Genomic DNA, 15,001 nt, shown 5'->3' with positions numbered 1-15,001 from the left:
CATAATCTCAAATGTATGGAATATAAGTGGTATAAGGAAAAAGTCCCCTGAACAGTCAAAATAGAGCCTATGCATGCATTCCAAGGTGAGCTTCTCAGAACATTATTCAAGTTTCTGCCCTTGAACACAGTTTTGATGAGCTTAATTACCTATGCCTAGAAGGCAAATAAAATGGCAAAGAATAAAGAGGGATAGCTTCTATTATGAGGCTGTGGGACGGTACAAGCAGGAATACAGGATAAATAGATACCGGAGAAAACAAAAAATATAAAAAGCAAGTATAAGACTCCAAAGGGCATTTCTGAATTCAGGTTTTCTTCACATTTAATGAAAGCAGAGAAGAGTGAATGTAATTGTAGAATATCCTGCCTATAAAATGGTTAAAACAAAATTAAATCCACTTGCCAAAGGTTAAGCTTTGGTTATATGAATATGATCTCATGTGGACCCTATTTCCCCAACGTGTTCGATGAATGAGTCTTTTCATTGTATTTTGTAGTCATGTGCACAAAGTGCTGTATTTTATTTCCAATTGATAAAGGCCTATGAAAACACAATGTACACAGGACTTCGACTTCTGGGAAGATGGCATATTTATACTATTCCCTATTCTTACTGCTAAGTACCACTAAAGGTCCTGTACATTATATATAAAACACACATAAGGAGATTGAAAAGTAAAGGGAAGAAAGCCACCTGACCAAAGACCTTGGAAATCAAACTGTAAATTTGTTGGGTTTTCTTTTTGCCTCATAAATCACAAACTTGGAGCTCAAGAAGCTGGCTACTGGTAAACACCAATGAGTACCAAAAACAAAAACAAAAAACACCAGCTAGAAGCCTAGAAGCCTTCTCTCTCTCTAACCAAAGGACCAGGAAAGGGGAATCATAGAAGACAGAAAACCTTTAGCAAATTCTACTCTAGGCTACCAGATGCCACCGAAAACACTGCGTCCACCACTACCCACACCAGCAAAGGCTGAGCAGGAAGCCTAGATTCCCCTGCAGCCAGCCTCAAATGAGGTGCCCCCCAACCCTCATGGAGGGGAGTATCAGAGATTTTCAGTCCTCATTCATTACACCTACCAGAGCGTAATGTGGAGACCACATGGGGAGCCTGGAGTTCCACCTTCACCCTGCAGTGCCCACATTCCCCTCCCCACTGGGATGGTGAAGAGGAGGTCCCTTGGAGAGTGAGGACTTGTACCACCTGCCCAAGGTGAGGAGGCTTCTCCCACAGCTGTGTAGTGGGGACTATGTGGGGATCCAGAACTCCCACTCCTGCCAAGCAGTAATGAGGAGCCCCCAACTTGAGTAACAGAAGAGGCCAAGTGGAGAACTTGGACTTAACCTGCACTGGGTAGTAACAAGGAGGCATGTCCCTGCTCCCACACCTGAGTGATTTTATAGAAAGCAGCTAAAACTGAAGGTTTAAATAAGATCCAAAGTCTCATAACTAGAAAAATATACAGGTTTCAATTGAAACCTAGACATCATGAAAAAAACCACCTTCACCACCCTTATTCATTATAGTGCTAGAACTTCTACCCAGTGCCGTTATGTAAGAAAAGGAAATAAAAGGCATAGAGACTGGAAATAAAGAAATACAACTTGTCCCTATTTGCAGATGAAATGATTGTCTATATAGACAATCAAAAGAAAACCAAAATAATTAGGTTAATGTAACAAAATATAACAGGACTTGTATCTCAGAAACAACAAAACTCTGATGAAAGAAATTAAAGAAGATCTAAATTAAAGAAGATAAATAGACATACATACAATGTTCATGGATTGGAAAACACAACAAAGTCACGATGTCATTTCTTTCCTAATATACATGTTTAATTCTTATCATAATCTTACTAATATTTTATACATGTAGAGAAGATTATTCTAAAATGTATATGAAAAAGCAAAGGAACTAGAATAGCCAAGAAGCAGGAGAAATCAGCGAACCTAATTTCAGAATTAATTATATAACTACAATAAATAAGACTGTGTGGTACTGGTAGAGGGATAGACACATAAATCAGTGGAACAGAATAGAGAATAGAGAATAGAGACCTCAGAAACAGATCTACACAACTGTGTCCAACTAATTTTGACAAAAGTGCAAAAGCAATTCAATGTAGGAAAGATAACCTATTCAAGAAGTGGTGAGAGAGCAATTAGACATCCATAGTCAAAAAATAAATGGGCTTTGACCTCCTATCCAAATGTGACCTCTCACATCTTATCTAAAAATTAATTCAAAATGTATCACAGACTTAAACATAAAATATAAAACTATAAAACATTTAGAAAAAAATAGGAAAAATCATCAGGATCTAGATCTAAGTAAATAGTTCTTAAACTTGATATCAAAAACATAATCCCATTTTTGCTTTTGTTGCCTATGTTTTTAAGATTTTTCCAAAAAATTGCTGCCCAGACTAATGTCATGAAGTGTTTCCTCTATGTTTTTTCCTAGTAGTTTTATCATTTTGAGTCTTACATTTAAATCTTTGATCCTTCATTTTTAATTTTTGTGTGGTAAGAACTAGGGGTCTAGCTTCAGTTTTCCCAGCACCATTTATTGAGGAGACTGTCCTTTCTCTGTTCTGTGTTCTTGGCAGTTTTGTTGAAAATGAGTTGGCTGTAAGTATGTGGATTCATTTCTGTGTTCTCTATTCTGTTCCATGGGTTTATGTGTCTATTTTTATGGCAATACCATGCTGTGTTGGTTACTGTAGCTTTATAGTATATTTTAAAATTAGGTAGTGAGTGTGATGCTTCCCCCTATGTATTCTTTTTATTATTATTATTTGAGATGGAGTCTCACTCTGGCACCAGGCTGGAATGCAGTGGCACAATCTCAGCTTACTGCAACCTCTGCCTCTTGGGTTCAAGTGATTCTCCTGCCTCAGCCTTTTTAATGTGCTGTTGAATTTGGTTTGCTAGTATATTGTTAAGAATTTGTATATACATGTTCTTCAGGGATCTTACCCTGTAGCTTCCTTTTTGTTGTTGTGTCCTTGTTGGTTACATCAAATTAAAAAGCTTCTGCACAGCAAAGAAAACAATCAACAGAATAAAAAGACAGTCTGCAGAATGAGATAAAATATTTGCAACCTCTTTATCTGGCAAGGGATTAATATTCACAATATGTAAGGAACTCCAACAACTCAACAACAACAAAAAATTAATTTTCAAAAATGGACAAAAGATAAAAAAGAACAAGATCAAATTCTTTGTAGGAACATGGATGGAGCTGGAGGCCATTATCCTTAGCAAACTAATGCAGGAACAGAAAACCAAATACTGCATGTTGTCACCTATAACTGGGAGCTAAATGATGAGAACACATGGACACACAGAGGAAAACAACAGATGCTGGGGCCTGGTGGAGGGCAGGAGGAGGGAGAGGATCAGGAAAAATAACTATTGACTACTAGGTTTAATACCTGACTGACGAAATAATCTGTACAACAAACTCCCATGACACAAGGTTACCTATGTAACAACCCTGCACGTGTGCCCTTGAACTTAATTAGTTAATTAATAAGGGCAAAAGACCTAAATAGACATTTCTCAAAAGAAGACATACAGATGGCCAACAGGCATATGAAAAATGCTCCACATCACTAATCTTCAGAGAAATGTAAACCAAAACCAAAATGAGATATCACCTTACCTCTATTAGAATGGATACTATCAAAAAGACCAAAAAAAAAAAAGCAAATACTGGTGCTGATGTGGAGAAGAGGGAATTCTTATACATTGTTAATGGGAATGTAAATTAGTATAGCCATTATAGAAAACAGTGTAGATGTTCCTCAAAAAATTAAAACTAGAACTTCCATATGATCCAGCAATCCTACTCCTGGGTATATATGCAAAGGAAATGAAAACAGTAATCAAAGCGATATCTGCACTCCAATATTTACTGCAGCACTATTCACAATATCTAAGATATAGAATCAGCTTAAGTGTCCATCAACAGATGAATACATAAGGGAAATGTGGTATATATGTACAGTGGAACACTTTTCCACCATAAAAAAGAATGAGGCCAGGTGTGGTGGCTCATGCCTGTAATCCCAGCACTTCGAAAGACTGAGGTGGGTGGATTGCTTGAGCCCAGGAGTTTGAAACTAGCCTGGGCAACATTGGGAAACCCTGTATCTACAAAAAAAAAAAAACCAAAAAAACAAACAAAAAAAATTATATCCAGGCGTGATGGCATACACCTGTACTTTCAGCTACCCAGGAGGCTGAGGTGGAAGGATCACTTGAACTTGACAGGCAGAGGCTGCAGTGAGCCAAGATCACACCACTGCCCTCTAGCCTGGATGCCAAAGCAAGACCATCCCTGTCTCAAAAACAAAAAAAAAAAGAGGGGGAAAAAAAAAAAAAGAAATCCTGTTATTTGCAGCAACATGGATGAACCTGGAGGTTATTATGTTAAGTGAAATAAGCCAGGCACAGAAAGACAAACTTTTCTTTTTATGTATCATGCTTTTCAAAATTTTTTCGTTGACACATAATAATTGTACATATTTTTGGGGAACAGTCTGATTCTTTTGGATACAGGTATACATTGTATAAAAATCAAATCAGGGTATTTAGCATATCCATCGCTTCTTACATTTATCATTTCTTTGTGGTCAGGACATTCAAAATCCTTTCTCCTAGATATTTTGAAATATACACATAGTCACCCTACTGTGTAATATAATACCAGAACTTATTCCTCCTATGTAACTATAATTTTGTGCCTCTTGACCAATATCTCCCTATCTTCCTCTCCCCACTCCCTTCCCCAGTCTCTGGTAACCACTGTGCTACTCTCTACTTCTATGAGATCAACTTCTTTAGATTCTACATATAAGTGAGATAATGCAGTATTTGTCTTCTGTATCATTTCTTTTTTGAGACAGAGTCTCACCCTGTCACCCAGGCTGGAGTGCAGTGGTGTGATCTCGGCTCATTACAACTTCTACCTCCCATGTTCAAGCGATTCTCATGCCTCAGCCTCCTGAGTAGCTGGGATTACAGTTGCATGCCACCACACCTGGTTAATTTTTGTATTTTTAGTAGAGATGGAGTTTCACCATGTTGGCCAAGCTAGTCTCAAACTCCTGGCCTCAAGTAATCCACCCACCTCAGCCTCTCAAAGTGCTGGGACTACAGGCATGAGCCACTGCACCCAGCACTCTCTATTACTTCTTATAATTGCATGTGAATCTACAATTAATCTAAAATTAATTGAAAATTAATTTTTAAAAAAGGCCCTGTAAAACATGATGTCAAGGGTTATTAATTTAATGATTAGAATGCATAAATCATCTCAATTTGTATAACATGCTCTATCTTCAAACTCTTCAATCCTTGGTCTTTTACTGACAACACTATGGTAGGTAGGTAGGTAGATGCTTTTATACTGTGCACTTACAATTTTTCAAGAGAAAACATAGTTATTTGCAAAAGTCTGGATAGACCAGCCATGCATTGGTGGTTAGCCCACATTTCAAAGGAATGCCCCAATTTCCACAGTCACCACCAAGTAACATCTCATATTCTTTCTTATCTATCTTCAGGAAAGCCACTAGTGAAAACGTCACGAATGACCGTGATCAACACGGAGAAGCCTGCAGTCACAGTCGATATAGGAAGCACCATCAAAACAGTGCAGGGAGTGAATGTGACAATTAACTGCCAGGTTGCAGGTGAGAAATCCATGTATTTGTTCACATGTTAATGGAGCCCTGTGCTAGGTTGGGGATACAAAGACAAATTAGACACAAATTTTACTCTCAGGGATATAGTGCTAGTAGGAAAGCCAAAGCATTAACCTCAGTCCCTCTGAAAGTAGAAAGCGCTGTAGAAATTTAGAGGAGGAAAGATTAATTCTGACTGGGACAGGTAGGTAAAATTGATCTTTTTATGTGTGTGTTTTTCTTTAATCTTAGCCTTCCATACAGATAGAATGTGAACATGCAAAGATGGGGGCAAGGAGTTTCAAGTGGACGAAGGAGAGTGATAAATTCATGGAAGTAGAAAATCCTCTAGGCTATAAGAGAACAGTGTGAGCTTTAGTCTGGGTGGAGCCCAGAGTGCAGAAATGCAGGTGGGAAGTGACATTAAAGGGCCACGCTTCCAAAAGCAAAGCATTGAAGAGAATAGATTGAAAAAGGGAAATACTAGGGCAGAAAGGCCAGGTAAGACCCATCACTGTCGTTTAGAGGAGAGGTCATGGAAGCCTGAACTCAGGGCAGTGGGAATGGGAAGGTAAGGACTGGATGGATATGAGAAAGACAGCAAGAGGTAAGGCCAATAGCAGCCTGGAGCTTGCTCGGATCAGAAGTGGGCAGGAGTTATTAAAGAAGATAGCCAGTGGAGTTCTGATAAAGGCATTGCCCTCAGGTGGGCTTTGCATACTCAGAGGCCAGCGGGGACCAGGAAGGCACAGGGAAGCAAGGAGTAGTAGACAATAGGGGGTGGTAATATGCTATGTATAAAAATATTTACCTTCAATTAAAAGACAGAAAACACCTACACATAGCAGAATGAGGCCCAGCTACTATTTTTCCCTTCCTGTAGACCACTCATTTGTGATGTGTACCCTAGGGGTTTCACTGCCACAACGGGATGAAGAAATGAATGGTTCTTGTGCCATTGGACAGCTAGCGTTCTGATTGCTGTCCTCATCAGATATACTCACAGTGGCATGGCCACGCCAAACCCACGTTCCCTGATCATACCCTATGGGCAGAGTAGACAGGCTGTGGCACCCCATGCTTTGGTGGTTTATTCATCTTAGATCTTCATCATCTGAAGGTTTACCTCACTTTGTTACTTATAAGACCAGAAAACCCATTTTAGAGTAAATAGGAGGAATATCTTAACCTAGGACTTACTGTTTCCAAATAATAGCCAAGTCTGATTTTCTCTGAAATATTCTGATAGCTTTAGGATATCTGAAATATGGCCAGACCTGGTGGCTCACACCTGTAATCCCAGCACTTTGGGAAGCTGAGGTGGGCAGATCACTTGAGCCCTGGAGTTGAAGACCAGCCTAGGCAACATGGCAAAACCTTGTCTCTACAAAAAATACAAAAATTAGCCAGGTGTGATGGCGCATGCCTGTAGTCTCAGCTACTAGGGAGGCTGAGATGGGAGGATCGTTTGAGCCCAGAGGTCAAGGCTGCAGTGAGCCATAGGCATGCCACAGCACTCCAGCCTGGGTGACAGAGCGAGAACCCTGTCTCAAAAAAAAATTAGGATATCTGAAATGTGAATCTATCTTTGTAAATGTGCATTAGCTTCGCCTTTGTAAACTGTCTCATGGCCTTTGTGATGCTTCCCTTCCAGCCTCATCAGTGAAATCTAGAACCAAGTCCCTTCATTCCCTGTACTCCTAGATAGATAGTAAGACAAAACCCCTGACAGGGACTGGCATGAATGAGCTACCCCTCTCTGCAGGGATTAATGGTGGTGCCAGTAGGGCCCTTTCTGCAGAACCATCACCCCCCAACACACACCTGATCACTATGGACACATGCTTTGGTGAGGAAACACTGGTGATATGATGGATCATGTTGTGTATCTTCTTGAGAGGTGGAACTGGTAGGAGTAAAAGAATAGGGGAGGGGCCAGGTGCGGGGACTCACACATGTAATCACAGCACTTTGGCGGGCCGAGGTGGGTGGATCACCTGAGGTCAGGAGTTCGAGACCATCCTGGCCAACATGGTGAAACCCCATCTCTACCAAATACAAAAATTAGCCAGGTGTGGTGGCAAGTGTCTGTAATCCCAGCTATTCAGGAGGCTGAGGCAGGAGAGTCACTTGAACCTAGGAGCAGAGTTTGCAGTGAGCTGAGATCGAACCACTGCACTCCAGCCTGGGCAATAGAGCAAGACTCTGTCTCAAAAAAAAAAAAAATAGGGGAGGAAAGGGCAGCAAAACAAGGAAATGGGCATTTAAAGGAGATTGAGAGAACCAGAATCTGGTTGAGGAAGCATCTGCATTGGAGAGCCTACGACATTAAAACAAGCTTTGGTCACTCTTCTGTGTCGCCTAGGGCCCTCTCTCTGGGACTTCATCCAGAGGCTCACTTGATAACCTTATAGTGAGAACCTAGGTGGTTATACCTAGTTTTCCCTGGCTGTGGCATTGCAGTCTTTATTTTTGTTTTTACCCATCAAACCATCTGTATTAATGCTGATTAACTAAAATAAATATTTGTATATTTGTCATTATTCCTTTTGTTAAACAAGATACTCATTCAAAGTAGGTGGGAAAGAGCCTGCTTTTAATTACACAGTAAGTTAGGTGGACAAGGAAATCATCTGTGAGCTTAGTCTCCAGTTAAAATACTGACAGCTATAATGCTAAATGCCAAATGGCAGAGGACTGCTTTTACTTTGCTGTTGTAAGTGGCTTTTATGGCTCATTCCTTACTCTTGGACATCTCTATCCCATTCCTAGTCAGGCAGCTTAGTGACCTCCTGATTGGTTAGGTGGGATTCTCTGAGCACCAATAACACTGCCAGTAGCTAATACTCTAGCTTGAGAATTTGCCACCCAGACTCTGATAATAGACAGGGAAGTGGGACTCCATCAGGGCCTCCTTAAAGAAGTATTTTATGTCAAATTCATTCATGTTATTCATTTGGCAGTTTTTTATGGAATATTTAATCCAACTTAGATCAGATTTCTCCTAATCCAAGGAGCCACAGATAAACAAGATACAATTTTCAGGAAGCTCACAGTCTGGGAAGGAGAAAAGTTATGAAATATGTAATGATAATACAATGTGATATTCAGATACAGTTGTTGTTTTCTTATTATAAAATATTAAAGTACTAAAGAAATTTTAGAAAACACAGAAAAACTCAGGAGGCCAAAAAGGAAAGAAAAAAGCTGGTTCAAAGTCGTTCTCTCCAAACTCAACCACAGCTGACATTTTATTATATTTCCTTAATCATTCCCTTTTATCCTGCTTTATTTCCTCTCAGTAATAAACATTTGTCTGTATCATAAGCATAATTTTAATGGCTATATAATAGCCTATGTTAAGAATATTATGTAATTTACCTAGACTGACTCACATGTTTGAATTGTTAGCAATTTTTCATTAAACAACTTTTTGCATACATGTGCTTTCAGCTTATAAAGTACAGCCTCACACATTCTTCCCAGTCCTGAAGCATCAACAGCATGAGGCAATGAGTATGATAGGTTTTTTCTTGAAAAATGACCTAATTGACTGTATTACTCCCATGCTTGTTCTCTATTCCTTCTCTGAAGAGGTCAGAAAACTGAGTCGGTGATAAAGGATCAGGGGAAGAAGCAGTGTTTCAGTAAATAGGAACAGAATGTGCAAAGGGCCTGAGGTAGAAAGAGCATGCTGCATTTAAAGAATTAAAACCTGGCTGGTGGTGTGGCTATAATATCAAGAGCAAAGAAGAAAGTAGCATATGAGGCTGAGGAGGTATGGGTAGGCAGGGGCTAGATCTTACATGTTCTCATAGATTATGGTACAGTTTAGGTTTTTCTCCTGAAAACAAAGGAAGCATTTGAAGGACTTACTTAGGAGATAAAATCAGCAGGACTAGGGATGCCAAATAGTTCAAGAGTCAGTGATGGGTGGTGTATTAGGATAGATTAGACTCTGGTATCAAGTAGATGCCCAAATGTATAATGACTCAAACACAATAGAAGTTTTATTTTTGCTTAGCTAAGTGCCCAAAGAGTACACCTGGTCATCTGGAGAGGATCTGTCCCCACAGTGTCATTCGGGGTCACAGGATGCTGGTCGCTCTGTCATCTGAAACACATGCCTTCCAAGGCCTCCCTAGGGGTTACCTCTATCCTATCAACCAGGAGAGGGGAAAACAGAATATGGGGGATGGTTGAGAAGGCTTTTAAGGGCGACACCTGGAAGGAGCACACATTAAGACTTTTCACATTCCTTTAGTCACATGGCCACGTGCAACTACAAAGGATGCTGGGGAAGGTAGACTCACTGGGTACTCAGGAAAAAGAGGGAAACTGGTTTTGTGAACAGCTATCATTGTCTGCCACAGTCAGTATGGAGAAAAGTGGAAGGCTGGAAACCTTCTTTCCAGACTGCCATGGTTCTTTAGAATAACTGACAAGGCTGACAGTTGAGTTACTGTATCCTTTCTCTTTTCTTTCCCTAAGCCACTCTACCTCCACACCTCCTAGGAAGCTTCTAGAATTTCCCATGTAAAGGTGTACCTTTGAGTGGACACCCCACCTTGAGACGTTGACACACCGCTGTGGTGCAGGCAGCCTTCCAAATATAGTGAGAGATCCAATTAACAAGAATACCCTGTCTGGGATTTTTTTAAAAAGAATATTATAGCATCACCCTACCTGGCAGCTCCGTGGACATCAAAGGCACTGAACCTTGTAATCATATCAACTTACCACCCATTATGTCTAAGTTCTTTTACTGATCCTTTCAAGCAGCAGGGAGAGCATGGTGCTGTTGAAAAGATATACCACAGGGGAAAATGTAAACATGGGTTCTTTTCCTCCCCGAGTTTAAGATCCAAATAATACCAGGGAGGTTAGCATGTGGAGCCTATCCAAGTAGCTGGTCCACAACAACATAGCTCTTGGATTTTGTTCTGTGGTAGAGCACATTTTCTGTCATTTTCAGGTGTTCCTTTTGGTGGCATTTGCTGTCACACCACAGCAGGCTAGAAAAGATCATCTCCCACAACCTGACCAAGCTTCTCAACAAGAAAGAGCTAACAAAGCCAGAACACATGGATTCTGGAACCTCTCTCCTGACAACAGCTTGGTTTTACAAACACAGCAGAAACATTAATTCTGAAAGTAGAAAGGAATTAAGCATTTGACAGTTCAGAAATAGTATAGCAGCAGTTCAGATTTTCTCTCAAGAGTCAGGCTAGTATAATGACAGGCAGTGTACACTTGTTAAGATGGGGACTGTTGGCACTAAAGGTATCTCAGTTTGAATCCCTACCCTGGCACTGGTGGATTACTGATTGGCTGTAGGGTACGGAATTTGGGGGAACAGGAACTCTGCCCCCATGTAATCGTTCAGGCATCCAAACAAATGTGACCTTAGGCAGATTTCTTAATCTCTATGAGACCCTTTTTCTCATAAAATGGAGTTACTAAATAGTACCTGCTTCACAGGATCATTGTGAAAAATAAGTGATTGTGTTTATAAAATGTTTGGCTTACAGCAAATATTCAGTCAATGTTATTTCTCCCTTTAACACACTCAGGATACGTTTGCGTAGCTCAGTACACTCCAATGTTGAGGCATTCTGAATGTCAGTATTAAGCATACGTATCACTACCTTTTCAAGGGACTCTGTGGAACATTCAAGGGCTGGTGAAGTTTTCTAAAGCATCATTGTCAGCTCTTGAGAGAAAAAGAAAAATAAAACTTTATAACACCTCAATTATTGTTTTCTCTTTCCTCATTATACATGTGTAATGTCAGAGCCAGTTATGGAAGGACTGGCTGTCACTCCAAGGTGTCTTTGTAATATTCTCTGCCTAAGGCCCACAATCTGAGGCAGGAAGTCCTCAAAATGTGGCACCAGCAACAGTACCTACATCGGCAAACTCATAATGCAGATCTGTGCGTGAATGAATCTGAGAGAGGTTTGCCAGTAGACTGAAGAATGATTCCCACTTAATTTCTCTTCCCTTGGGACTGCTGTCACATCCACAGTTCCAGGTTTACAGAAACTGGAGGTTTCTTCCTCCACCCTGCTATTCTGAATATTTCCACTTCTCCCATGAAGCCCCCTACTGTCACCAGAGGAATTCTGCCCTTTTGGTTTATATCCAGTCCTGTCCTCTCAAACAAGCACAATTTTAGAACGGCATGAGACAGACAAACATAAAGGGAATGGAAGAAGCTTGCAAGCAATTCCTGGGGGAGTGAGAAATAGCTCCCAGGTCTCTCTCCATCCCTGGGTTCTCTCCCTTCTCCCTCTGTTCCACCCCCCCTCCTCCCCTCTGTCACTCTCACTCTCATTTTCTCTCCCCCTGAGTCTCTGTGTTTGCTGCCCACAGCCCTCCTCAAAGGAAGATGCAGGCAGTAAGTGCTGCATGGAGCAATGTGAGGGAAAGAGGATGAATATTGGTAGAAAACGGTTTGCAGGGCTGGCATGGTGGCTCGTGCCTGTAATCCCAACACTTTTGGAGGCCAAGGCAGGTGGATCATCTGAGGTCAGGAGTTCGAGACCAGCCTGGCCAACATGGCGAAACCGTGTCTCCACTAAAAATATAAAAATTAGCCAGGCGTGATGGTGCACACCTGTAATTCCAGCTAACTCCGGAGGCTGAAGCAGGAGAGTCGCTGGAACCCAGGAGGCAGAGGCCGCAGTGAGCCAAGATCATGCCACTGTACTCCAGCCTAGGTGACAAAGCAAGACTCTATCTCAATAAAAAAATAAAATAAAATAAAATTGTTTGCAGGACCTCATTTTTCCTTGTTCTTTCAGGAGAAAAATAACTAAAAGTGCTTTTCTTTAACTTACTTCTGAGGCTTTCTCCTGAATGCTGTGGATCTTTTTTTTTTTTTTTTTTTTTTTAATGGGAAAAAACTAAGCTCAGGGCCCAAAGTCCAAGCTGGCATTGACAGGCCATCATGATGCTCTTGCTCTCCCTAGTGGTGCTGTAATGAAAAATCAGCTGTTTCACCCCTCACCTGTATCTTTTCTCCAGGTATCTTTAGAGATGATGCCAACCTGGCCCCTCTTATGCACTTGAGCATCAAGTATCCTACTGCTAGAGCCAGATTCATGTGTGCCTCTCTCTGATGTAACAAGGCTGTGGTATCCAAGTCTCCACCTGCTTTCGTAGCCCTGCCTCTCTTTCTCTAGCCACTTTCAAGGACACGTAACAGATACACAGGCAACTCCTTGAACACTCTGCATCCTCAACAGAAGGCTAGCCATTAAGGGCAAACTGCCCTTACCCCAAAGGCAAAGACCAGCCCCAGCTCAGGGAAAACACTAGATCACTAGACTAAGGTCTGGCTCCTTGGCCATTTCTGGCTTTGACCCCCATTTCCCAGGACTTGATACTTCTTTTTTTTTTTTTTTCCCCCTGAGACAGAGTCTTGTTCTGTCCTCCAGGCTGGAGTGCAGTGATGTGATCTTGGCTCACTGCAACCTCTGCCTCCCAAGTTCAAGTGATTCTCCGGCCTCAGCCTCCTGTGTAGCTGGGATTACAGTTGCCCACCACCACGCCCAGCTAATTTTTGTATTTTTAGTAGAGACGGGGTTTCACCATGTTGGTCAGGCTGGTCTCAAATTCCTGATCTTGTGATCCATCTGCCTCAGTCTCCCAAAGTGCTGGGATTACAGGCGTGAGCCACCGTGCCCCGCCAGGACTTTACACTTTAAGCATGCCCTGGATACATGCCAGTAAGTTCTATAAGTAAACTGTGTGAGCTGGGTCAGCAGGCTGAGGTGTGCTTTCCGCTCCCTAGAGACCTGTGAATCTGTGCCACACACTTTCAGTCTCTCAACACACTCAGAGCCTGGCCTCCTATAGCATCCTCCTAAAACAGCATGTAGGAAGGCTCATCCTAAACCCCCAGGGCCTGTTTTCCACAATGTCAACCACAAGGAAACTTCCTGAGGAATTCACAGGTTCCCTCAGAGCACAGAGCCTGGCTTCCAAAGACAGAACTCATCCCAAGTCAGCAGATAATGTCCCCATCTCTCTCACAGAAAATAAACTTCGATTGTGGAAAGAGTTGAGCACTTTCCTTTTGTCCTTTTCCTGTTGTTCTACCGATACTACCATTTCATGTTCTCTTGCTCTGAGAAGATATGTAGGCTTCCAAAAATGCAAGCATGTTTTCTACATAGAGTGTGAACTCCAGTAACAATCTAGCAGCTTCCATTCATCTAGTTCATACATATATTTTAACGTCGTATAGCTTTTCACTTTTTATTAAAATATATCTATACAGAAAAGTACACGTATCATAAAGGTACCAAGTGAACACTCCCCACCAGACCAGCCTCAGGTCAAGACACAGAGCATCGCCAGTGGCCAAGCCCCTTGTCCCGTTTCTCAGTCACAACCCCTCCCCGTTCATTCCATTGACTGACTAACAGCGTAGATTAATGTTACCGGGTTTTGGTTTTTTACTTACAGAAAGGAAATTATACAGTATGTTCTCTTGTGTCTGGCATCTCTTACTCAACATTATGTTCGTTTCATGTAGTTTCATTTTCACTGGTGTATACGTTTGGTTCTGTTTTTCAAATACGTTTTCTCCAAAGAATTTGGGTACTCTCCTTCCACCTTGGCAAGCCCCCCCGCCAGTTGTCTGTTTCCTGGCCTCCCTCTTCCTGCTTCATCACTGTAGGTTTAAAAGGCAAAAGTTACGGAGACAACTGATATTTTTATCTTGTATCAGCATTTATTCTGATTCTTTGGTCAGCCTGAAGTCTATATCCTACCAGGCTCTGGGCATTATTTAGTTTGGCTAAAGCATGGTAGAAGATGCCGCTGTAGAGCAGCCCCAGGGAAGAGGGATTCAAGAGGCTATAAATGCTATAAATGCCTCTGGGCTCATCTGAATGTGGTGGACTGATGAGCTTGTTTTTTGTTGTTTTTTTTTTTTCCTTCTTCCTAGGAGTTCCTGAAGCTGAAGTCACTTGGTTCAGGAATAAAAGCAAACTGGGCTCCCCCCACCATCTGCACGAAGGCTCCTTGCTGCTCACGAACGTGTCGTCCTCCGATCAGGGCCTGTACTCCTGCAGGGCGGCCAATCTTCATGGAGAGCTGACTGAGAGCACCCAGCTGCTGATCCTAGGTAAACACTTCAAAGCTGGTTGCCTCTGCTGCACCCTGTTGGGGGAGACTATCGAACCCACCCTCTACCTCCTTTGTGCCCTAATCCAATTAAGGACATAAAAGGTAAAATCGGTATCCCTTGGTTTCTTCCCAATGTAGGGCCTTTTGATAGAACACAG

The 15,001-nt window shown here is 41.7% G+C and overlaps 1 protein-coding gene across 5 annotated transcripts in view; it reads left to right on the top strand.

Annotated features, from left to right (window-relative positions):
• ADAMTSL1 (ADAMTS like 1) overlaps positions 1-15,001 on the top strand; it is a 979,893-nt gene that overhangs the window by 897,713 nt on the left and 67,179 nt on the right. For all 5 annotated transcript variants that reach the window (XM_045373291.3, XM_005581665.5, XM_074017425.1 and 2 more), the window contains 2 exons: positions 5,583-5,711; positions 14,662-14,841. In XM_045373291.3, coding sequence (XP_045229226.2) covers positions 5,583-5,711; positions 14,662-14,841 — 309 coding nt within the window. The remainder of the gene's footprint in view (positions 1-5,582; positions 5,712-14,661; positions 14,842-15,001) is intronic.

Source organism: Macaca fascicularis, chromosome 15 (genome assembly GCF_037993035.2).
Source record: "Macaca fascicularis isolate 582-1 chromosome 15, T2T-MFA8v1.1".
NCBI classification, from domain to species: Eukaryota; Metazoa; Chordata; class Mammalia; order Primates; family Cercopithecidae; genus Macaca; species Macaca fascicularis.
The sequence above is the reverse complement of the archived record's forward strand: the minus strand, read 5'-3'. Positions and strand labels throughout refer to the sequence as shown.